Below are 24,673 nucleotides of genomic sequence, written 5' to 3'. Positions count from 1 at the left end.
TTATTGTCTGCTGTTCTAAAAATTAAATACATATTTTGTATTTAACATTCTTATATTTAAAAACTTAACTTCAATAAATTAAAACACAAATTAAAAATTAAGAAAATACATACAGCATTGAAAATTCAAGAGGTTTTTTATTAATAGAAATAGTATTATAGAATTTTTGGATTTATATTACAGAGTTGTAAGTAAAGTAAGCTTTTCGTTGAGTTGCAGTTGAGTCTTTATCAATTGTGACAGTGCAACAACCATTAGCAGATCTTTCACATTACTGTTAAACATTTCATCAAATTGATCACTTGACATTTTGGGAACAGAATGTACCATGTCCAAAAGAGCACGACCAACCTATCACATTAAAATAAATCATGTTCATAACAATTCTATTTTAGAAAAACTTTAAACAATGTAAAACGGAGCATACTTGGTTGTCTGGTGGTTGTTTTGAATTCAATACATCATCAACGTATGTGAGCACTTGTTCTAACATGAAAGAAAGTTTAGCACTAGCTTCTGCTATCTGTGCAAGATCCATCATTGGTTCAATACCACCACCTGTATTTACACCAGCTATTTCTGCATGGGCTGGTAATTGAGTTTTAGAACAAAGCTGTAGTCCAACAACTTCTGGCTCATAACACGTAACCTAAACAAATTAGATTCTTTGTATGAACATATTACGAAAAGATTATGGGATAACTCACTTGTACTTTGACCGGGGTAAACATAGATCCTTGTTTTCCATTAGGTACTCCCAGTGGAACGCATACATAAGCTTTAATTGCCATTCTAGTAGTATTTAGTAAAGTTGTATCAATGGTCAAGTGAACAGGATTGTTGCATTCACGAACATAATATTCATGAATAACCGAAGAATGAGTAGTAACCTATAAGATATATCTAAATGAAAAATGTCAGTTAACAATACTAAGAACATTATATGTAAAATGAGCATAACAGTTCACCTCGTTACCAGTTGCCCACCATCCAACAATATTTTCTTGCCTATTAACTCTGTGATTTAACTCATATAAATCGATCCCATATGTCAAATCAGCTTCTACTTGACTTTCAGATTCTTTATGTGGCACACAAAAACAGTTTGTCACCTCAACCATTCCTTTTTCCACGGTACCTACAGATATTAATTTATGACATATATTTTTTATCGAATTCAATTGCTACTGTCAAAGCGTTCAACTGCTAATTTAATCGCTATCATATTTTTTTTTTGTAGAAATATATATTTCAAATTACCGAGCAACGTTCCTATAACGCGATGCGATTCCGCTTTTCGACGCTCAAATGCATCGACAACTTGGAAAAGAACTACAGGATGAACCTTAACGGTAAGGTTAAGCGCCATATTTCAGTATGGTCAATACTGTTCGCAAGAAAAGGGAACGTTGTGTCGACTCTGTTATTTTTCCACCTTGAAGTAATAATATGATAGAAAGGAATGTGTAATCGTTGATTTTCGATACGATCTACTATCGTACCATATATCCTCGCGAATAAAGAACGATGTAGTGGTCGCTGCGGTACTTTTGAAATCAACATGCAGCATGTTCATGATTGTCGAACATTGTGTACATCAATCTGCTAGGCGTGATTTCAACGCGAGATGCTGTTACATTAACAGTGTTACTATAGTCAGTCAAAGTTAATAGCTGGTACGGTACTTGGTAGTTGCATCTTAAAGCATACTGCCGTGTGAGAAAAAAAAGAAAAGGAAGACCTAAACACTAATAGTGAACTGTGCGATGCGATTATAATTCACGTGAATGGAATGCGTTACTGTCATGTAGTGCATACAATGACGTATAGACGTCAAGAGCACGCGAAGTACTTATTTTTTTTTCACTGTTATCATGGGTTCCAGATTGAGGCAAGTGAATTTTTCATTCTTCGATTGTTTGCTCAACATGTTTCGTAAATATTTGTGTCGCCTCGTTTTATTTGTTGGCATTTTCGTTACGATACGGAAATGTTCCTTTTTTGCACGATAAATAACAAGTGAAAGTATCGTTGTCCGGCGTACTACTATTGCTTAAGTGTCTTTCTCAATCGAAAATTCATGCATGACAGTGGATTCATTTGCTTAATCATTAAAAAGCAAAAAGTTAAATTGTTATGTTAAGTACATTTAAAAATAGAGAACGTTTGTGTTATCGCTGATAAATTTGTGTTTACAATGGGTGTACATACGTTGTGTAATATTAGTAATGTATCATCGTGCAAGACATGAGGAGTTGATTTGCAAGCACATTTTATCTTGTTTGTATGATTTGCAAACAAAAAATGAAAAAACGTTTGTTAAAAAAGATATGCCATGAAGATTGAAGACATTTATTCAAAGTAGAATAATTATCAACAATTATGAAGACAGATTTTTATTAATTTTAAGTTCTATTGCATAAAGTATTTTAGCTTTCGATTTAGAACGTGTTAATAAGTTTTCTAAATAGTCCATTTAGCAATAGACAAATATAAGTGTAATGTATGTTCCAATGTATCTGACACTAATACACAAGTGTTACTTCGTATGTATATAAATATATGTATATTGCTAACATACACAGATGACATTGGATTTACAAAAGTATATTAATATTTTCAGAGACAATGTTCAACTTCTCTTTGAATGCTTCTGCGAAGTAGCAGCACCACTAGGAGAAAAACCACCTTGGATACCCCAAAAATACCCTAGTTCTTTTTCGGATGAAGAAATACTCAAGTCCGTCCCTAAATTTGCGTATCCTTGTGAATTAGAAAAGTAAGTTTTAAGGAATTGTTTGTACTATAGGATTATATGATTGCAATTAAATTATGATTCAGTATCATAACTCTTATTTTTATTTCAGCTTGTTGGTGCAGCATTTTTCGTTTGTACTCACTAGTATAGACTCAAAATGGACATTTGGATTTTGTCGGCATGATCCCAAGACAGATACAGCTTTAGTAATTTTAAGCGCATTACCATGGCATGAAACATTTTATAAGTTAGTATATGATCTAGTATAAGATTTAAAATAATAGATAAATTTTACTCAAATTATCTTGTATAAAGTGAATTAAATTCAGATGAATATAAAGTATAATATTTTATATTTGAACAGGCTTTTAAACAATATTGCAACTTTAATGAGTAATGGTACTGGAGAAGATGTTTGGAAATTTCTTGAAACTGTATATAGAAGTACAGTTCCCATTCCTGGTAGTTCTATATCCATTCCTGTACCAAATTCTAAGGTGGTGAGTAGTCTGATGAATTTATTTCAAAACATATTGTTTGAGTTACATATTGCAAATTTTCAGTATTTTGTTTGTCGAAGTCCAAAACAATTTCAATTACCAAGTATACCAGAAAATGTAAGTGATCATAAATTTGTTTTAATGCATATAAAAAAATATTTCATGTTGTGTACTCTGCATATAGAAGTTCATTATTTTAGAGAAATTTGACGGAATATTATAGTGCTGTTGATGCTCACAATATGATGATAATATTTGCTAGCATGTTATATGAGCGACGAATTATTTTCACCTCAAAACGTCTTTCAAGATTAAGTGCTTGTGTTCAAGCGTGTAACGCTTTAATTTATCCAATGATTTGGCAACATATATATATTCCAGTTCTGCCATTATCTTTAATAGATTATTTATTGGCGCCAATGCCGTTTTTAATTGGGGTTCCAGCTCCAACACTACAGGTATTTAAATAACACATATGCATTATAAATTAACAGTTTGTATCCGTATTTATATTTTTTATTTTATTTTTAGAGAGTACGTAAAAGTGATTTGGGAGAAGTAGTTATTTTGGATGCTGATAATAATACTATAGAGTCTCCTTTTCAAGACTTGGAGTCTTTACCTCAGGACGTAGTTCGTATAAAAATATGATATTATCTTTGGAATAATGAATCTATTCTTAAGAATCTAAACACATCTTAAATAATAAAATAAAAAGTTTCTTCGTCCCAGGTGACCAATTTAAAAAGGGGACTACGTAATAGACCTGCACTTCTTGGAGATGGTGTATCGAGAGCATTCTTACGAGCATTAGTGCAATTAACTGCTGGTTATAGGGATGCATTAACTTTAGAGCAAGGTCAAAGCATCACTTTTAATCAAAATGCATTTGTGGAAAGTAGACCATCTTCCATGCAACCTTTTTTACGAAAAATGTTGGAGTTACAAATATTTCAACAAGTATGAAAGAAAATTTATTGAGAACATTTGTAACCATTTAATTGTAATTATGATTTATCTGTCAAATTTTTGTGGATTTTAGTTTATAGAAGAAAGACTGAACATGCTTAATTCAGGGCTCGGCTTTTCGGATGAATTCGAAATGGAAGCTTGCAGCTATTCTGCTAAATCCACTAGTAAATTTATGCAACAATATCGAGAATGGACATATGCCATGCGAAAAGAAAGTTCTGCGTTTTTCCGTAGTGTAAAAGACAAGGTGAGTCAATTCTAATTTTTCCTCGAAAATATTCTAGACAACAGTTTTGAATCGAAGTACAGAAATTCAAAGTTTCACTTTTGTATTTCTGATTGCCTTCAATTCCAGGCCAATCCAGCAGTAAAGTATGCAGTTAAATCAGTAAGTTTAGATGGATTTATATCAAATTCGTCGTGTTTCAAAAATTTGTGTCATTTGTACTAATTTTGTTACTAACCATAAACTTATTAAATGTTATTAATTATACTAATTTTAAAGTTTTGAACACCTAGCATAATTCCTGTGCCATGTGTATATATATTGATTAATCATTATATGTATCATATTCATTTTTTTCAACAACTATAAAAAATGAGTGTAAAAAGAGTTAATAGGCTTAATATTGCATCGTATGGCTGTTAAATAAAAAGTATATCTGAAGTTAATGTTCTATATGCATATTTCCATAAATTCTTGATTGGCTTTATAGTTATTTTCATAAAATTAATATCCACAGGTGAAAGACAAGGGGAAGGACATGAAAACAGCATACAAAGGCCTAAAATGGAAAGGTATGTTTCATTCTGTTTTTATGAATTTGTTTATAGACTTGCTTAAACTGTATTTTGCTAGGATTCCTTATTTTTTTCTTTTTTTACTTAGGACGATCGAACAGAAGCGAAACGGGCATGAGATTTCATCAGCCAAGATCTGCACCTAGTTCACCAACATTGGATAGAAGACCTATTGATTTTACTTCACCGCCAAAATCTCCAAATGGTTTTACAGCAACTACTAGTTATAGAAAAGATCTTCGAATACGTAATAGTAATTTTACAGATTCAAGGTACGTTTAAATTTCTCAATTCTATATTTGTTTTATATAACATACTTAATTTGTATTGATTAACTTATAGCAGAAAGCAATATTCACCATTAAGCCCTAGTTCTCCGGAAGAATCCGATTCTCCGCCAGAACGAGTGAATATTGATCTTATGCAAGAACTTCGCCACGTGATATTTCCAAATACACCTCCTGTTGATAGAACAGTACGTACATTTTTATTTTTATTTCAATACACACCAATGTGTGGAAATTTATCAAATTAGTTACGATATTTTGACCTGTGATACCAAACAATACACCAGTACAATTTAAATATTTTTAATATTCGGCACAAAATTATTCATTCAAATAGCACTATCATTACATTAAATATTGAGCATTAGGAAATGTGGAAATGTTTGTTTGTAATTTAAATGTATTGTAATATGTTGCTTATCACAATGTGTATGTTACTGCAGCCAGCATCAATTATTGTAGCATGATTATATTTCAGAATATACATGTATATTCAGATTGCACACTCAGAATTTGGAATCATGCATGTACCGTTTCATCATGTTACAAAAAGAATCGCTATTGTTTTTGTGTTATTTTAAGGTACCGCGTGGCAAAATTTGTATTTATAATTATATTTTACTGCACGAATAATGCAGAAATTAAATGTACGTTAACGAGGTTGTATATTTTTTGCACGCGGTTTATAATTTTTGTTTCTATGTAATTGAGTTTATGTTAATGATTGAGTCATGCATCACTTTCAGTTGAAACCAGTACGCAGTTTAGACAGCTTGAGACCTGCATGGATTGGGCACTTGCGGCACGGCCCTCCACCTAGTACAGTTATCACAAATCCAATTGATATTTCTTCCACAAAAACTTTGTCCCACCAAACATCACATTCCATTTTAACTAGTTCAGTTGATCAGTCGAATATTTTATTGAATGCTAATGATACGTTAGCTAATAATGCTCTGACTACTGTAAGTAGAACAATTCCGTTCGATTCTTTAATCTCAAAAACAAATGAAGTGGAAGAAGAAACTGAACAATCATCATTTCTAGCCGCTTTACAAAAAAATGCAGGCAATCCGCAGTCAAGTAATTTTTTACATGAAGTTCGTATTAATGAATTCATAAAGTGTAATTATAATACAACTTTTAATTTACAAAAATTGGATGCGAAACGATATAAAAATGATTTTGAGAATTACTCAAAACATGCTACATTTTATACCGATGATGTTTTTACAAATTATGATCTAGGAACAGACAACCATTCTATCGACGCGTGTTTGAAAAATATAGATCCTAATACCCATCCGAAAGAAAACGATCCCTTCGACACGAGCAAAGTGTTTATGCCTCTTTATTTGCAACCGCCAATTTTTCATGCCACAAACGCATCGATGTCTGTTAATTCTCACGTTCCATCCCATACATTCAGTAGTACATCCTGTTCTGCACTTTCAAAGGTAAACGTCATTATTCATTATTTATTTTGTTTGTGAATGTACAACCACCTTTCAACATTCATTAAAGATGTAATATACATTTATCCTATCTTTTAACGGTATTATTAAATAATCATATACAAAAATACAATTTTGTATAAATCGTAAGTGTATAAAGTTTTATTATTAATTTCTTTCATATCATCATTTGCAGGACTCTCCCGAAGTGCCAGATTTAATTAGATTAGATTCGACAGCGAGCAACGATGACTTTGACCCGCTGCTTTCTAAGTCCACAGAATTTACGAGTTCTAAACAGATGACTCAGTCATTACATATTCCGGAAATGGGCGAGGGCCTTAGTAATCCATTGTATCCGTACTTCCAACCACTGCACAAAAGTATCGATAACCAACAAAAATCCGCTGATAATATCGGTGACCTGGATTTGTTACAAGCCTATGGTTTGGACTTTAATAAATTTAGTGTAAGTAACGGCGATTCACCAACGAGAAACTCTACAGTGTGTAATGCATCCGATAACAGTATTAGTAATGCCGATAACACGTTCAGTTTAACGTTAAACGCACCTGCCATTAAATCGCAAAATAATTGGACGAAATTTGAGTAGATCATGAACCAAATTAACGTTCACATATCATAATTGTACATATAATGTTAGTAACCTTTTCTTTTGTTACTCATGTAAACATAAGCATTGTCGAACGCCTACAGAAAGTTATTCATTAATGAAAATTTTATGGAGAAACGATAAATAACGTTAATTGTAATATCGTAGCCATTAGCAAAGCGGAATATAATGGTTTTGCTCTGTAGCACAATTATAATACTATGCCCTCGTACCTTTTTTTATATCGAGAACGGATTCTGTAAGATTTGCAACACTTTTAAACGTCCATTTATGCCTGATTTTGTGCAATTTTCAAGTCACTGTATCTTCCAAGTAAACCGTGAATGTCGCGAACAAAGTTTGTTTTCATCTTCATTTTGAATCGTGAGTATTGCAATATTATAAAAGAGTGTAATGAGAGATGCATTAGTTAAAAATTGAAAGTTTGATTGAAAAAACTAAATTCAATATTATTCAATCAAATCTTCGAAATATTTAGTTTATGTACATTAAGGTCATAAGGATCATTGTACGAAAATGTAATAACGCAGTAGATAATACTGACGATGTAAATCTTATATCGTAATTTGTATAATTGAATGAAATTCTGTTCACATATGTAACATGATGGTATCTTTAAACATGAAAAATTAAATTGATTGTGTCTTATAGTAAGAGATTGATTATTGGTACACGAAAAAAATAACCAATCGGAGCAAGTTAAGTACGAATATATATGAAATTATTAGTTTATCTTTGTTAGATCTTGAATATATTAATTTTAACAATTGTTGCACATTCATTGGTAATGCTTTATAATAAATGAATGCGAAAAGTAATTCTTCTACAGTGCCGTAATTATTTACATTACCTACCGCTTTTTTTTTTTATCACAACGAAATTTGAAAATTTTATTATTTTGATCTAAACAATTAGCTATCAAAGAACAAGATTATCGGCTATCATTTTTGGTCAAATGAAATTTAATAAATAAGGTAATATGGAAATAAAATTCTGAGACCTAAGCGTTATATTGTTCGTAAAGCTGCTATTGCATCGGTGATTCGCTGCAACTCTCCCTCACTGCTTAACAACTTTTCTTTGTTACTCTTTTGTACATCCAAAGGTACTTTAACATTATAATCAGGAACTTCTATAGCTTGCATTGTGTTTTGTATAATATTTATTAATTGTTCTTCCTTTTTACTGAGTTTTTCTAATTCCTTCTTTGGATCAATCAAACCCTTAAACGTTAACAAACATTACTATAAATTTTAACAATCGATTTTACGAGCAAACCAGAAAAAATTTTTGTGTACGTGCAACTGGATTAAAAGTGATAGTTTCTTAATTTTTTATAACAGTATTATTACCTTTAACAGTAGATGCATTTGAACTTTGTCTGTTATGGTAATAATAGCGCATCCTGTTGGTGGTTTGTTTGTACTAATTATAGAATAAGCAAGAGTTTCTATCAGTAACTGATACTCCATAAGTTTTTCCTTCAAATTGTTATCATCACACACAAGAAACGCTTCAGTTTTGACCTTATTTGGTAAATTGTAAGTTGCACGCGTAGACCGAATATTTTTTATTACTTTATTGGCAAAGTCAACGTCCTTCTCTATGTTTAGATTTCTCCAAGAACACTATAGCAGGATGATCAAATAATTAAATATTAAATCTATATTAAAAAAAAGTGGAACAAAATAGTGGTAATACCTTTGAAAGTTCTGGATATGGACTAACACAAATACTAGGATAAATTTGTGTTTTACAAGGCAGACGTTGAAAAAGTTCTTCCGTTATAAACGGCATAAATGGAGCTAATAATCTTAATCCTACATCTAACGTCTTAAACAGGGTTCTCCTTGCTGCAAGTTTTCTCTCATTATCGTCATTTTGAAATACTGGTTTCAAATACTCCTAAAATAATAAATTAGTATTAATGTAAAATTTAAAGACTCTTTAATTTATAGTTTATTTATATACAAACCAAATAAACGTCACACAAATCATACAACCAAAGATTATAACAAGTGCTGGTAGCTGTTGTAAAGTCGTACTGTGCCATTGCATCGTTACAGGTTTCTACCGCGTAACTTAGACGAGAGAGCATCCATAAATCAACGTTTGTTTCAGCATTGGATGACTAATAAAAAAAAGAATGCATAACTGTCCCTCAAAACATATTCGCATATTTATAAAATTCATTTCTATTTCAACTTGTATATAACGTACCTGTTTTCTATTATTACAGTTATTGTGTACTTTGCAGGCACACTGAAGCAATATTTTACCTTGTTCTGCGCGGAATACAGATTGTTCTTGTTTGCTATACGATGCAATATGTTTATACCATCGATATAAATGGGGATAACTTTTAATATCAACGTTTAATCCGACAAGAGCTTGATAAACTTTTGCGTCTGTTTGTGATGGATTGTATCCGTCCAAATACGAGAAATTTCCTAAATAATTATTTAACGCATTTTGAACACATGTTTCTTTCAAGGTACTCTGATACCATTCTGTAGTACCTGTCGTATCAGTAATATTCTGAACATCATGATTTGTCTGTAATAGGAAGAGCGGAATGTCGTTTACGTTTAAAGACACATCCGTATTTAACAATCATGTTTTTTTATATACCAATGGTCTTACCAGTTGAATGTCGTCGTAATCAACATTAGAATCAAGGTACATAAAAGCAAACTTCGTCGCGTTCCATATTTTGTTACAAAAAAATCGATATCCTTGCACACGAAGAATGTCAAGATTAATATCGCGACCTTGTGTCGTATAAGCACACAGTGCAAATCTTAAAGCATCGGTACCGCACTCAGGAATTCCTTGGGGATAGTCGCGTTTTTGTCCTTCTATAGCGCATTTGAGCTCTCTTTGATCCAAATTGGAATCCATCAATTGTTTATGAAGATCCTAAATTGTAAATTTATTTCAGTAAAATCATTTTACTTCTAGGCCATTCCAAGCCAAATCTAATAACTTTTAGTATAACATATTGGATTGTCTATTTATATACTAATTAAATAAATACATCTTGAAGATTTTGATAATTGTTAATTTTGTAACTGCTTGAAAAATAGTGTTAATTTTTTGTTCAATAAATCATAACTGCTAATATGACAGTTGGACTAGAATGATCTTTTGTTGACTGAAACTGAAGACAAAGTATTACCAAATAAAAGTTACTCCAATAATTTTGGTTTAAAGAAATATCCGTTTTAACTCTTTTGTCATTAGATCTGTACGTCGTTTAAACGAACCAAATTTTACTATAGCGTTCAGTTCGTATGTTGTATGGATCAGAAGTCGCGCATCTTTCAGTACCCAGCAGAAATGTTCATAGCGATGGGAAATTTTTAATTCTGAGAAAATTGAGAATGTAATTCTATTTGTCTTATTTACAGACCAATCTCTTAGAAGGGGAAATTCTTTAAAATTAACTACATCAACATTAGTTGAAAACGCTGCGTCACAGTATTTACAATTATAATTACAATTTTTTACGATACGGTCAAAGAGTATTGAGAACAATTTACACTCCACAAAAAATTCTATTAAGAATTCTATTAAAAATTTCTTTAAAACAATTATGAAAATACTTGTTTAACAAATATTTTTTTAACTAAAATAACTTTGTTTTAATAGTCCTTTGTATTTAGTGTAAGCACCCAAAGGTACATTCTGATCCGATTACCAATTTAGCAGTTATAATTTATAAAACAAAAAATAACGCAATTTTTCAAACAGTTGTAAAATTAACAATTATCAAAATCTTGAAAAGTGTCAAATTTTACAAAAAATGGGTCTTCTAATCATCTTTATGGAAAATACCGCCAATGATATTCCATTAATAACATCCATTGGATCTATGACGTTGCCCAGGGACTTGCTCATTTTCCTTCCATGTGCATCTCGTACCATTGCATGCAGATACACCTCTCTGACAGAATAATATTATTATTTTATATATATATATATCTTTAATGATTAAATTCTAAACAAGTTATTATACTGTATACGTACTTGAATGGTAATTTTCCTAATAACTTTTGACCTAGAAATACCATTCTTGCCACCCAGAAGAACAATATATCATGGCCAGTTTCCAATAATGTACCAGGATAAAATGCATCAAGTTCTTCCGTCTAAGAAACAATACATTTATTTCAACATTCTAAGAGTTACTTAAAATAAGCTCAATGGAGTACTAAAATGTATAAAATAACATTTACATACCTTTTCTGGCCACCCAAATATCGAGAATGGAAACAGTCCAGAAGAGAACCACGTGTCCAATACATCAGGGTCTTGTGTAACAGTAATATTATCTACGGCTATACCCAAGTGTTTGGCCGCTTTTTCTTTAGCTTCGTTTTCTGAATGTCCACTCACCCAGTAATCATCTAACTGAGTAAAATAAATTTGTATAACTAAGTACATTAATTATATTATGCAATTTTCCCTCAAATTACCTTGACACTTGAAGCTGTACCTATTACTTTAACAGAGTAAGCGGGGATACGATGACCCCACCACAATTGACGCGAGATGCACCAATCTCTTATGTTTTCTAGCCAATGATACCAAATTTTCTTATAGTGATCTGGAATAATTCTTAGCTCGCCAGTTTTCACAGCTTCTATTGCTTTTGCAGCCATTTCATTGGATTTTACATACCTTTAAATAAAAAATATAATTATAATATGTTTCAATGCTTTTTATCATATTTTTTAATAAAACATTTGATCACCATTGAGGTTTCATCAATGGTTCAACAACATCTTTAGATCTACTACACATTGGCACCACCATAGCATTGTCTTTAATTTCAACAAACAAGTTTCTTGCAGTTAATTCTTCTATTATAGCTGCCCTAGCATGAAATCGTTTCATCCCCTGTTTAAATAAATTCAAATAACTGAAAATATTCTGGAATAACTGGAATATTAATAAGTTCTTAATATTTTCATTAAAAATGTAAATACCGTAAATTGTCCGTAATCTCCGATAACTGTTCCATTATCGTCAAATATAGTAATGAATGGTAAATTGTGTTTTTTCCCAACTTCATAATCATTAGGATCATGAGCTGGTGTAATTTTTACAGCACCTATAAAAATTAACGTAAAATTGACCATGTTTTCGTAGAATAATTTGTTTATTGTATAATTATAAAATTTACCTGTTCCAAATTCCTTTTCAACAAATTCATCAACTATAATAGGTAATTTTCTATCACAAAATGGATGTTGAACATATTTTCCAATGAATTGAGTATACCTAGTATCTTGTGGATGCACAGCAATAGCTGTATCCCCTAGCATAGTTTCGATACGAGTAGTAGCTACTATTATTTTTTCCTGAGTATCTATTAATTCATAAGCAAACAAGACTAAAACTCCAAATTCCACCTTTTTTTGATACCCAGGAATTGAAAGTAACGTGCGACCAGTTAATTCAACTTTATCAACCTGAAAAACCTGAATCAGATACCAAACTTTTATACAATAACAACTATTTTATAGTAAAAAATCCTTACTTCTATATCAGAAATAGCACTTTTTAAGGTACAAGACCAATTAACTAAACGATTACTCCTGTATATTGTTCCCTCATCATGCAATCTTATAAATGCTTCTGTAACAGCATTGCATAATTTTGGATCCATAGTGAAACAAGCACGTTCCCAATCAAAAGAACTACCTAATTGTTTTAACTGCAAGTAAATTCTATTTTCTTTTCTGAAATATACACATCTCACATAAATTTGTTATACCATTTTGAACTTATATCTAGTATATTTGTACTTACTCTTCTTTCCATTCCCAAACTTTTTTTATGAAGTTTTCCCTCCCTATATCATAACGAGACTTTTTCTCCTCTTTCCAAAGTTTTTTTTCTACAACTACTTGAGTGGCAATACCTGCATGATCACAGCCTGGATTCCACAGAGTTGTACGACCTTTCATACGATTCCTTGTAAATTTAAAAATCTTTTAGATAATATTTTTGTACTTATATTGGTAAATTACAGTTTAAATGCAATAATATTATTTTTGTGAAATATGCTACATCTATGTAACATATATTATAGCAGAAATATTAGTTTACCATCTTATAATAGCATCTTCTACAGCATTAGTTAAAGCATGTCCAAGATGAAGATAACCAGTTACATTAGGGGGTGGTATCACCATAACAAATTTACCTTTGGGATTTGACTTTAATATACTTTTTCTCTGAAATTAATAATAACAGTATGAAAAGTAAATGAAATCACTATAATAAATGACTATATAATTAAAAAAAAAATAGTTTATTATTAAAATATATTTTGATTACGTACACCATATTCAGGTTTAAAAAAACCTTGCTTCTCCCACCATGCATACCATGCCGCTTCAACATATTTTGGACTATATGTGTCAGGCATTGTACATGTAACATCTTTCTTTTCTCCCGCAGGTGTATTTATTGTGTACAAAGCTGATTCCTTACATTCCTTTTTCTTTTCATATTTCTGAAAAGATGAAAGTAGATAATTATAATTTAAATGGAAAAATTTTATAAGTTTAAGTGTATACCAAAATTACCACAAAATTTTTCATAATTTAATTGTTTGGTTTCTTCACTATTAATTACATAAATGGTAAACACTGTTAAAGATAAAAACAATAAATTGAATATTCTTGAACAAATGAAACTTTGAAAAAATATAAATATTTATTACAAAGAAAAAGTAAGTATAATTATGTAACATTATATGTATATAAATTAATCTGATTTAATAGATTAGAAGAATTTGTCTCTTATATGTGTTTTGTAACATCCAGAATAATTGAATCATAATGTTTCTTTGTAAAATGCGAAACGATCATGAAGATATATATCAGTTTTGTTTTGCACAGTAAAAACAATTTCAAATTGCATAATTATTTGTCTCCTCTTGACCGCGTTACACAGTCCATATGGATCAGAATATATTTAACAATTAGCAGTAAAAGAATGTAAGCAACACTAACAATCTTAATAATGTCCTTACTTCAATTTTTTCTTTCACTTTTGGCGTCTTGTCAACGCTTTCTTTCTTTTCCTGCTTCTGCTTAAACTTCTCGAGTTTTGCCAATTTCTTCGATTCTTTTTGCAATTGTTTTGCACTCTTTTGAGGCACTTCGGTGTCCCCATTGATTTCTTCGCTTTTTATATCAACCATTTTATCAATAATTAGTGCTGCCTTTTAACTACCAATTTCTCACGTACTAACTAACTGATGACAATTTCAAAAACTACGTCAACCATGCGCTTTTCCAGCTCACTTCGACTGAGCACGAGATTTTCGTCAATAAACAGAAACCTAGAAGAGAGGAGCCACATGTATGACATCGATCATTAAATTATCCTATCACATTCGTTTAATAAATGCGAAACGAAACGAAATCTAAAATTCGTACCACATATGTACAATATATGTAACAGAGAAACGAATAAAATGTTAATCGTTAAAATCGTTGTTCTGTTCATAAAAAATTGTATATTCCATTTATTTAAACTTAACAAATGAAATGTACCTTACCACATGTTCTTTTAGAAACGTCACCCAAAGATGCAATTAATATGAGTGTACGCCATACTGATCGACATGTATAACGCAACTTATAAATCGTGGTTTCAGATTGTAAGGCACCAACTCTCGTAAAATATTAACGGAACGAAAACTAATTGTAACCAATTTTTCTTATTTTCAATTTCTAGATATTTATTTTTTTCAAAGACAATTGAAATAAAATGTATTTAATGCTTTTATGTAAAATTTAATTCTGTCTAAAATTTATTCAGAACTTTTAAAATGATTTTTACAAATAACATGTATGTACTGAAATTAGTAAAAAGTTGCGCGAGGTAATGATTATTATTCACGGACTGATTATATTCAAAATCTAATCAGATCTTGAGTTAAGAATATAAAACTCTGTTTTTGAGTCACACTCTTTTTCTTTCTCGATTCTTCTCGATTCTTGGCTCTTCAGAGTCCATCCCAAACGCCGAGCTCATGAATACCCTGCTCTTGCATTAGATGTGTAATATTAGGGCAAAATTCCACGATTCGCTCGTAGCTGGTTATGTGCGATTTAACTTTTATGGTGTACGATATCTAACTATTTTTCATTGTTCGCGCTAAGCACATGTAACGGTTTTGTTGGTATGTGCGTGCATAACATAACATAAATGTTGCTATAAGATTGAAGAAGAGATCGAAGGATTTTAGTCGAGTATACTACGATCGAGTAATAATTTGAAATTATTACTTATAAATCTGCTTTTTTTTTAATGCTACGAACTTTCCAAATACTTGAAAACGCAGGAGCATAATGGATCGCACGAGTACAGGAAGCTCGTTGGGAAGGAGTTTAATATCTCCGAGAAAACGCATGTCAATGGTACAATCTTTAAAGAAAAATAATTCGTAAGTTTATTTACAGTATTTGTTTAAATACTACCACTACTTTCAAATCAGATCACCAGATCATCAGTTTGTAGAATTATTCTTTCAAATAATTTCTCGCCTTGTTTTACAGAACAATGAGTGTGTCTGGCCGTTCAAATCAATCTGTACAAGTTATATGTAAAACCCTGAAACATATGGTAGAAAGTTTTGGATCCCCTTTACCAGTTCTTGTCACAGAGGCCTTAACATTTGTAGATGGAAACACTGCTGTTAGCGTTAATATTTCACACGATGGTTGGGCTTGGCTTGTATGTGGTCGTAGATTACTCGTGTGGCAATGTAAATTAACGATTCAAGATCCAAAACAAAGAAGAACCTTTAAAACTCAATGTCGTGAATTATTATTGCCTCAAAGTGATTTAGCTCACAAAGCAGATTGCATAGCTGTGTGGTTACCTCTGGGTCATCAGGTTATTAAAATTTATTATTACTGTATGACACACAGTATATTTCAATATTTACAGTTACAAATGAATGTTATTATTTAATATGTAGGTACCTAGTTGCATGGCTGTATCTCCTGAAGGTATTGTACGATTCTGGGCCAGTGTTGCACATGAAGGATCTTCTATAGAAACAAGTGCAGAATTAGCTGGCCAGCTGGTCAACTGTCTTACTTATATTCCTGGTCATGGTTGTATTTTAGCTACAACTACGTGTACAATAGCACTGTTACAACCACAATTTGCTAATGGAAAAAATAGCATTTCATGTCAAGTTCTTCGAACAAGCCAAGGATGGCTAGGAGGTATAGGGCGTCGAATGACTTCTCTTATTTTTGGAGCGATGCCTCAGTCTCCAGTTATAGAAACAGTAAGCTCTATTACTGAATTTTTGACAACTGATATTATACAATGAAATAAAATCTGCTTTTCTGTTTTTTAGAAATTAGTAAAAGTTGTCTGCACAAATTTGGAGGACAAAGGATCAAGAGTTCTTATTTTAGCTGGTTCATCTTTACAATATTGGTCTTTTCCTCATAACGAACAGGAAAAAATGGAATTTGATGAAGATATTGGGCATATAATTTTACAAACATTTCAAAGAAAAATTTTAGTATGTATGATATGTCACTTGTATTTAAGGACATTTTATTTAACTATATCAATAATTTTAGGAGTTCAGGACATGTAACCCACAAAGCATAGATACATGGTTAATTGACATGCAACCTTGTGACGAAGGCATAGTATTTTTAATGGCAGGACGATGTGCTGATGTATCAATTGAAGTTCACTTTGCACTTGGTAATATTTTTCTAATTATTACAATTCATTTTATTATACTTTTCAGTATATAGAACAGTCTAATATTATAGGTCTAATAGAGCTGTCTTCCACGGTATTAGCAAATACAGTTAAATGGTTTGTACCAGTAGAAAGTGACGTCATTTTCTTTGATCCTTGCATCGAATCAATGTTAGTTTCTTACCGGTTTATATTATGTGGTTGGGAAGCTATTGTATATTCTGACAGTGATGTGTTTGTTGTGAATTGTAAGTAGAATTCAATTTTACTTATAAGAAATTGAATGTTGCAAATATATTTGTACTTTTACACAAAAATTTTTGTAGGTATGTCTGATCATGAACAAGATGACATACATTTAGCACAAAAAGAGGATAGTATTCTTGGTGGTGCTTTATGTTCAGGAACTCCAGTTTTATTTACCAAAAACTTTGGATTGGTTTCTATTGTGCCAATAGATTTTACATCGTAAGATTTTAATATGTTCGTTTTTAATTTGATATATAAGAATTTTATTAACTTACATTTTTATTACTGACACTCTTATTTATAGAATTTTTGCTGATACGAGTATAAGCACGGATTATACTCATCGACCCAATCTAACCACGCAAAATTTTACTAGTCTTATAAGTAATGAAGAAGTTCAAGATATGTTTTACAGTTCTGATGCAGCCACACAATTTCGTGCTGCATTTCTACTTAGTCTACATCAAAATAAGGTTAGTACATTGAATGAGTTTCTTTAAGAATTTGAGTCTAAAATAACTGTTGTGTTTCAGATACAGTGCGAAGAAATTTTATCACAACTCTTCCCTTTACAAGAAGAACCCGTGATGGATATAGATGCTAGTCTTGATACTCTAGTATTGAAAGTTGCACAAGATTTGATAGATGATTACCCAGCAAACGATCCGCGTTGGTCAAATCATAGAGACTTGTGTAAATAAATTTTTTATGTTTTATGTTTAAATATAAGATACATTTATATAAATTTCAATTAATTGAATGTTTATTACAGCCATGACGATAAATGCAGTTACTTCAATGCAAATACCTCATCAATTGGAAGGAAAGCAGAAAGCATTGGATTTATTTATATTATTTCTAAAAGAACATAATTTATGGAACAGAGTAAGTTGTTTTGTTCACTATGTGTATACAAATAAATATAATATTACTGCATGATTTTTATCCATTTAGTTCTCTGCTGTTACATATAGGGGAATAATTATGTCTACTCCATATGTTCTCGGAGAATATGCGGAAAAAGTAGTTGCAGCATTAACTATATATAATTGTCAAAATAGGTAAGTTCTCCATAGTATATTTTCATATAGTTTACAGTTTGGTAACACACTTATATTGTTCTTAATTATTTAAAGATATTCAGAAATTGTGGATACTGTAATAGAACAAACATTAAGCCCTGAATCATATGTGTCCGACGAATTAACAGCGCGTGATATATTTTATCGTGAAGTGAGTACAGTACACAATTTTCTTCCTACATTGGTAAATAATGCGTGCGAAGTGACACAATCTGAAAGACCTATTCAACAAGTGGCACATTATATTATGCAAGTGAACGCTATATTATTAGTAAGTATAAAGCACTGTTTAAGGAATAAAATTGTGATATAAACTTTTATGCGTCAATTTATTAAATGTACGTTAATAATAGAATGTACTACATGAAGTACTTAAATACCGGCAACACAATGCCAAACAATTCATTCCTACAAGGTGTTCAAGTAGTATGTCGGAGTACCTTCCATGGACGGCAGCAGTTGGTAAACATGGGCTAAGAAATTGTCTTACTACTATGGTTGGTTTCTTCTTTAAAAAAAAAGAAATCCCGATTGTTTTACAAAGATTTATTAAATGCGTTTTATTGTTACAGTACAATTTGTCTCTTAAACATGGTTTAACTGGAACTAATGATTCAGCAGTGAGAAACGAATTATATGAGCAATTAGTGAGTTTCATAGATTTAATATTAGATGGTCGAAAATGTCATTTAAAAAGTGTTCGAGGTACAGAAAAGTTTGAGATACTCTTGAAGCAATATGAAACAGATCGGATGAATTTAATTCAACCGTTGAGTATGTATCTTATAAATTTGAATGATGTTTATATATTTATATATTTATATTAATCTTATATATATATATTGAATAATTTACAGTAAAAGAAGAGCAATACGATAGTGCCGCGATGTTAGCCGAAAAGTATCGTGATTTTGCGTCTCTTATACAGATATGCGAATTGACTAATAATAAAAACCGATTAGATGGGTATATAGAGAAATTTTCAGCCGAAGACTTCGTAGGATTTTTATTTTCATGGTGGTTATCTTTTTATTGTACGAAATGCGATTTAGAAAGTAAAAATATTTTTCCTTCACATTAGTACGAAACATCAATTTTTCAATTATAGGTATGTAAAGGACGGTCGGCAAGGTCAACTCGTAGAAAAATGCAGACGCGGCAGTTCCGTCGAATTGTCCGAAAAATTAGCTGAACACCCTACTTTATCTTGGGTGCAATCTGCCCTGACTGATGATCTACGATTCGCTGCTACAACGCTTCATTCTTTAGCGATTCAAGAAAATGAGTTAGTGACACGCAAAAAGGTGAAGCTAAATACTACCTTGTTTTGCAGAAATAAACAAATTTGTTAAACGTGCATTAATATCTTCTGTTTAATTATCTTCATCTATAGAATGTTAATTTTGTCCAACAGTCGATGCTGTCTTTAGCAAAATTGGCTCTTCTTGCTTCAGACGATCCTCAGAAAGAATTACAAGATTATGTGAAAAGGATCGACAACGAATTGGCGCTCATAGCTCATCAAGAAGATTTACCGACCCAAGTACTCACGATATATGGTTACGATGTAGAAAAATTGAGAGTTTTTACACCAACAGAGTTAATTACGGTATTTACTTTTATTTTTAAAAATATGATTCTTTTTGTATAAAGTATTTGATATAATTATGGATATGATTGGGACAGTTGTATACATCCGAAGACAACATAGATGCGAACGAGTATGATTTTAAAAAAGCTCTTGATTTGCTCGATTATGTGGAAGAAAAAGATGAGAAAGCATCTCTGAAATTACGAATTTGGGCGCGAGCTGCCAAACGGGATCAGTGGGATATCATAGGAAAAAATCCTGAACAACAAGTACAGGAAATGGTATTTTTCAAATTAATGGACCTTGTTCACTTTATGGGTACGTTATAAATTATTAAAATGCAAAGAGAATTTTATCTGAAATGCCATAGTTCTTATTACTAAAAAGGCTATTTTATCTCATTTATGCTATAGGTGACAGTGTAGATGAATTTCTTCCACCAGTTGATATGTTGTTGGTAGATCCTGAATTGGAAAACCTTGCTACATCAAGTAATTTTCAATTCTTAATCAAGTTTGTGTACGAATATGCATATCACAATTATTAATCTATTCAATCAGTTGTAAGTAAGAATAAAATTTGTATTTTTATATGTAATAAAATTTTGCTATGTGTGTGTGTGTGGAGGGGGGGAGGAGGAGCGTGTGTGTATATATATATATATATATATATATATATATGTGTGTGTATTGCCAAACAGTATTAAATCGCATCACATCCTGTGGCAGAATGTATCTAAGAGTTGAACTTTTGAATCAGTTTATTTAATTTTTATTGTTCTACCTGTACAATAAAAAATATAAATATTATCTAAAATTGAATGTTAATTTTTTGTCGTGTTTTGTGCTATAGTAGAGTTTACAGAAATACATAATAGATAAATAGAAGCAGAATATTTAATGAGACCAATATTACATTTTGATTGGTAGAGTTCTTGTAATATAAATTTTGTATTCTTATAATAAATCTTACTTGATCTGGTGTTTTACAATCTATTTCTGAAATAGAAGAAAGAAGCAACGTTATATTCAAAGCTTTAATATCAATTATTATTAAATGTATTCTTTTATTATAATCAATAATTACCTGCACATTTAAATGAAGAAGTTACATTTTGTATATGGAAATACATATCAGGACAAGGTGAAGTGTTGGTACATTTCAATTGATCAGTTAAAGTAATTTCTTTGTAACCAGCTAATTCCTTACAATGATAATTTTGTCTTTCATTGGGCTTGAATTGTATCCATGAACATACTTTCATTGTTCCATAACCAAAAGTATGAATCTAACAAAATTGGCAATTTGATAGTAATGATTTAATATAATAAAATTCTTAAATAAACTATTTTTTTTAAATACTAACTGTGATTGGAATTTTTTTCATGTATTGTTTCCAGTATGAATGTAATCTATATGTAATAGACTTTGAAGGACTTATGTAATCTTCAAATTGAGGAGTGGAATTTCTAGCATATGAATTCGTAGATATTATAGGTCTTAATGTTCGTGGTACTGAAAATTAGGATAAAAAAGTGTTTTTATATATTGTTACTATAAAAATATTGAAAACACTGTTAATCAATATACTTATTGACAGGTGTTGAGTGATATCATCGATATTAGAATTCCTTATTAAATGATCTTCAACTGATAAAACAAATTCTTTAAATAAATTAGTATTATACTGTGAAGTATAATATACAAAATGAACATCTACAAACATAAAGAAAAAAATTGTTTAAATTTATTGTATTTAATTATTAATTAAAATCCTATAAATTTTACCTGGATGATTGTGTTTTATTTGTTGCAATAATGTTATTATAGTTTGTTTTTCATTGTTAGACATGTAACTCAATGGAATTAATAGTACTACTACTTGACCAAGGTTTCCAATTACATTATGTTTTATATTATCTTCCCAAGTTTTGTTCAAATACACAAATATTGTCTCTAAAACTCGAGTATAATTTAGTTGCATAGGCCCTGAGGAAATATTGATTTCAATACTTTAGATAATTATAAACATTTTTGCACAACAAAACTTACATGAGATATTTGTAAAATTATTTAGTGTTTCAAATGCAAGCGATGGACTGTTTGTAACATTTAATAACCATTGTCCTGAAGTACCATGTATTATTCCCATTTTTGATCCATACATTGATACATCTAAATCTTCTATTAAAACACTAACAAAAAACACTAACAGTACTTTAATAAAAAGAAAAATATTTGACAGAAAATTTTATTACTATATACTCTAACTTACGCTAAAAAATCTGTTGTGTAATCTATGGACCATGCACCATCAAATACAATTAATACTTCTACTCGAGGTTGATTTCTTGGTTGATGACAAGGCACTTCTGGGAATAGATGGTGTTCTGCATAGGTATAAAATTTTTCAATGGCATGCTCAGTCATTCGTTGCAATGCTTCAGGAGATATATATGCTATGCTTTTACGAAAAGCTAACATTTGAGCTATTACATAAGTCTGTCACAAATAGTATTTATAAGTTAAAATTATAGAATTTCTGTATTTTCATTTATATTATAGCAAACCTGTTCATTTAAAATAGTTCTTGATACAGCATGTATAAAATTCCGTGCTCGATCACAAGCTATAACATTCGGGTTGAACGCAATACCTTCATATGAGTAGTACATGTCCAAAATTTGACTAAGTCGAAAACTGTAAAAGTCTTGAATCCAAGTTTGTAAATTGCTTGCAATAATCAAACCTAATGTTTCATAAATAATTCTCATGATTAATTTACTTCTTGTTCCTAATAATTTAGGTTTATGTTGTGCATAAACAGTATTTAAACAGTATTGAATGTACCATCTATGCCTCCTAGTAGTTCAGCTCGAGTTGCATCAAAATTTTTATGTGAACTTGTAAGATAATAAACAGTTGGACGCATTGTATTGTTCCAAAATCCTGTTGCACCAAGGGTCATATTATTACCTACAAAAGGTCCTTGGTACACTACCATTTCTGCTAATTCACCTAATGAAATTATAACTTGTGTACATTGATAATATACGATAAACATACAAATTTAAATATATGGTTTCATATTGTACCTGCAATTGTAGTCAACCACACATTATCAAGTTTTATAGATGAAGTCATTAAAATACGATACCACATAGATTGTTCATGAAGCATTTGACTTTTTGGCATAATAAAATCAATTTCTTCCTCATTGTATTTTAAATTTGCTGTATTTGTAATATTTATTTCTATAAGAAGAGGAAATATTGTTAACTGATATTGTATTGCATTAATACTTATGCTAATTCTGTACCTGAAGAAGGTGTTTCCAAACTAGCAACTAATTGATTTACAGCAACATTTTGATGTTGAAGAGATGCAGCAACAGCTCCTATAATTGCTCCAGGAGCAATAGTTCCATACGGTGTTAAAATTATTCCTTGTTGCTTTGGACAATTCCATGCATCATCAGTAAGTATAATTTTACCTGCATAATAATTTTACATTTTCACTGTTCTAAATACTTTCTTTTTCTAAAAAATTACCTGTCTGTTTTTCAGTTTGAGTAACTTGATTACATGATTCGTTTCTACTTTGAAAATCATGCTGTAAAATTGTATTTGAAATAGCTCGGTGGAGTATACAACGTTCCATTTGTGTCAGTAAGTGAACTGGTAAAGCTTCTGTATTACTTGGAATGAGCTCCTCTATCAACTGATTTTTAACACGTTGCATTCCAGTTCCACTGAATGGAAGTACACCATTTGTAGCTTGAATATTTTTTTGGTATTCAACACCATCAAATTTAAATCTATCACTCACATAAAAAGTGATTATTATTTATAGTAACAGAATAAGGTAATACTAAATTTTAAACACAATTTTATTATATGAAACAACCTGTGAAGCAAAGATGAAGACAGTATTCTCAAATCCATTGTTGTGTATGAATGTTTCTCCAGTTTTTGTATGATATCCACTATTATACGTAAATTTAATGGAAGTTGCGAATTTAATGTAATGTTGCTTCTGTAACATTCTTTAAGTGGTTCTGGTATAGTTATTTGAGACCATGTGAACTGCAATTCTGTATACCAAAAGAAAAATATTTGTAATAATTAAGATTAATTTAAAAATGAATATTTTTTATTATAAATTATAGCACCTTACCACAGTATACAATCAATAATACAATTCTGTTAATTGTCATATTTATGTTAATGGAAATCCATGGCATATGTTATTAAAAATTAAATACTTATATACATAGTACTTCTGATACCTAGGTGAATCTTTTCAATGATTCACAAGCATCTAAGGATAAAAAAAGATTGCGTCCTACTTTAAACTTGATAAGAGACTTATCAATGAAAAAATTCAGCTTCTTTAATCAAACTATAGAATTTGTACCCTTCTGTTTCTTAGTGTTAATGAGAGATTATCTCAATTCATTGAAATAGTTATTTTTGCGATTTTATTTTAGCAATAAAGTTTATTAATATTTAACATAAAAAGTACAATGCACAATAAGGAATAAGAATATTTAATTCTGGTTATTTTCTTATTTATGTGATTGTTAA

General features: G+C 30.7%; 5 protein-coding genes across 10 annotated transcripts; 2 read left to right on the top strand and 3 right to left on the bottom strand.

Moving 5' to 3' along the window:
• Nucleotides 1-117: 117 nt before the first annotated feature.
• Nucleotides 118-1,645, bottom strand: Eif3f1 (eukaryotic translation initiation factor 3 subunit f1). 2 transcript variants are annotated; one of them, XM_076312857.1, is made up of 6 exons: nt 1,503-1,519; nt 1,261-1,435; nt 969-1,138; nt 708-890; nt 428-649; nt 118-351 (listed from the first exon to the last, which is right to left on the bottom strand). In XM_076312857.1, the coding sequence occupies exons 2-6, from the start codon at nt 1,367-1,369 to the stop codon at nt 178-180; spliced, it is 858 nt and encodes a 285-aa protein (XP_076168972.1). In that variant the 5' UTR covers nt 1,370-1,435; nt 1,503-1,519; the 3' UTR covers nt 118-177. The 2 variants fall into 2 exon arrangements, with proteins under 2 accessions (XP_076168972.1, XP_076168969.1); XM_076312854.1 differs by having other exon boundaries at nt 1,261-1,645.
• On the top strand, nt 1,284-8,218 carry LOC143147533 (DENN domain-containing protein 1A). 5 transcript variants are annotated; one of them, XM_076312846.1, is made up of 15 exons: nt 1,284-1,891; nt 2,624-2,779; nt 2,868-3,005; nt 3,123-3,258; nt 3,322-3,375; nt 3,459-3,716; nt 3,790-3,891; nt 3,991-4,218; nt 4,301-4,477; nt 4,586-4,618; nt 4,974-5,028; nt 5,120-5,303; nt 5,377-5,506; nt 6,065-6,775; nt 6,969-8,218. In XM_076312846.1, exons 1-15 carry the CDS (start codon nt 1,875-1,877, stop codon nt 7,383-7,385), a joined length of 2,796 nt encoding a protein of 931 aa, XP_076168961.1. In that variant the 5' UTR covers nt 1,284-1,874; the 3' UTR covers nt 7,386-8,218. The 5 variants fall into 5 exon arrangements, with proteins under 5 accessions (XP_076168961.1, XP_076168962.1, XP_076168960.1 ...); XM_076312845.1 differs by having other exon boundaries at nt 1,289-1,891; nt 5,374-5,506; XM_076312847.1 differs by lacking the exon at nt 4,586-4,618 and having other exon boundaries at nt 1,286-1,891; nt 5,374-5,506.
• On the bottom strand, nt 5,253-15,117 carry Valrs (Valyl-tRNA synthetase). The gene is made up of 19 exons (XM_076312843.1): nt 14,986-15,117; nt 14,455-14,766; nt 13,759-13,932; nt 13,524-13,651; nt 13,224-13,388; nt 12,952-13,153; nt 12,595-12,883; nt 12,398-12,522; nt 12,163-12,308; nt 11,885-12,089; nt 11,649-11,819; nt 11,436-11,557; nt 11,244-11,352; nt 10,050-10,325; nt 9,627-9,962; nt 9,382-9,537; nt 9,108-9,311; nt 8,759-9,034; nt 5,253-8,629 (listed from the first exon to the last, which is right to left on the bottom strand). Exons 2-19 carry the CDS (start codon nt 14,623-14,625, stop codon nt 8,414-8,416), a joined length of 3,471 nt encoding a protein of 1,156 aa, XP_076168958.1. The 5' UTR covers nt 14,626-14,766; nt 14,986-15,117; the 3' UTR covers nt 5,253-8,413.
• Nup133 (nuclear pore complex protein Nup133) lies at nt 14,402-24,277 on the top strand. Its single transcript, XM_076312844.1, has 23 exons — nt 14,402-14,419; nt 15,775-15,876; nt 15,989-16,328; nt 16,414-16,731; nt 16,804-16,974; nt 17,036-17,165; nt 17,237-17,413; nt 17,492-17,633; nt 17,719-17,887; nt 17,948-18,107; nt 18,187-18,299; nt 18,369-18,475; nt 18,551-18,767; nt 18,850-18,993; nt 19,069-19,270; nt 19,354-19,513; nt 19,605-19,800; nt 19,911-20,105; nt 20,183-20,405; nt 20,501-20,649; nt 23,449-23,564; nt 23,654-23,755; nt 23,834-24,277. Coding segments are annotated over exons 1-20 (3,402 nt in total). The 5' UTR covers nt 14,402-14,417; the 3' UTR covers nt 20,635-20,649; nt 23,449-23,564; nt 23,654-23,755; nt 23,834-24,277.
• Nucleotides 20,910-24,308, bottom strand: LOC143147535 (uncharacterized). The gene is made up of 14 exons (XM_076312851.1): nt 24,264-24,308; nt 23,994-24,180; nt 23,639-23,904; nt 23,407-23,580; nt 23,183-23,341; nt 22,938-23,105; nt 22,658-22,836; nt 22,363-22,589; nt 22,140-22,282; nt 21,876-22,076; nt 21,678-21,803; nt 21,454-21,602; nt 21,174-21,375; nt 20,910-21,085 (listed from the first exon to the last, which is right to left on the bottom strand). The coding sequence occupies exons 1-14, from the start codon at nt 24,301-24,303 to the stop codon at nt 20,946-20,948; spliced, it is 2,361 nt and encodes a 786-aa protein (XP_076168966.1). The 5' UTR covers nt 24,304-24,308; the 3' UTR covers nt 20,910-20,945.
• Between the last annotated feature and the right edge of the window lie 365 nt (nt 24,309-24,673).

The sequence above is a fragment of the Ptiloglossa arizonensis genome, chromosome 5 (genome assembly GCF_051014685.1).
Source record: "Ptiloglossa arizonensis isolate GNS036 chromosome 5, iyPtiAriz1_principal, whole genome shotgun sequence".
NCBI classification, from domain to species: domain Eukaryota; kingdom Metazoa; phylum Arthropoda; class Insecta; order Hymenoptera; family Colletidae; genus Ptiloglossa; species Ptiloglossa arizonensis.
The sequence above is the reverse complement of the archived record's forward strand: the minus strand, read 5'-3'. Positions and strand labels throughout refer to the sequence as shown.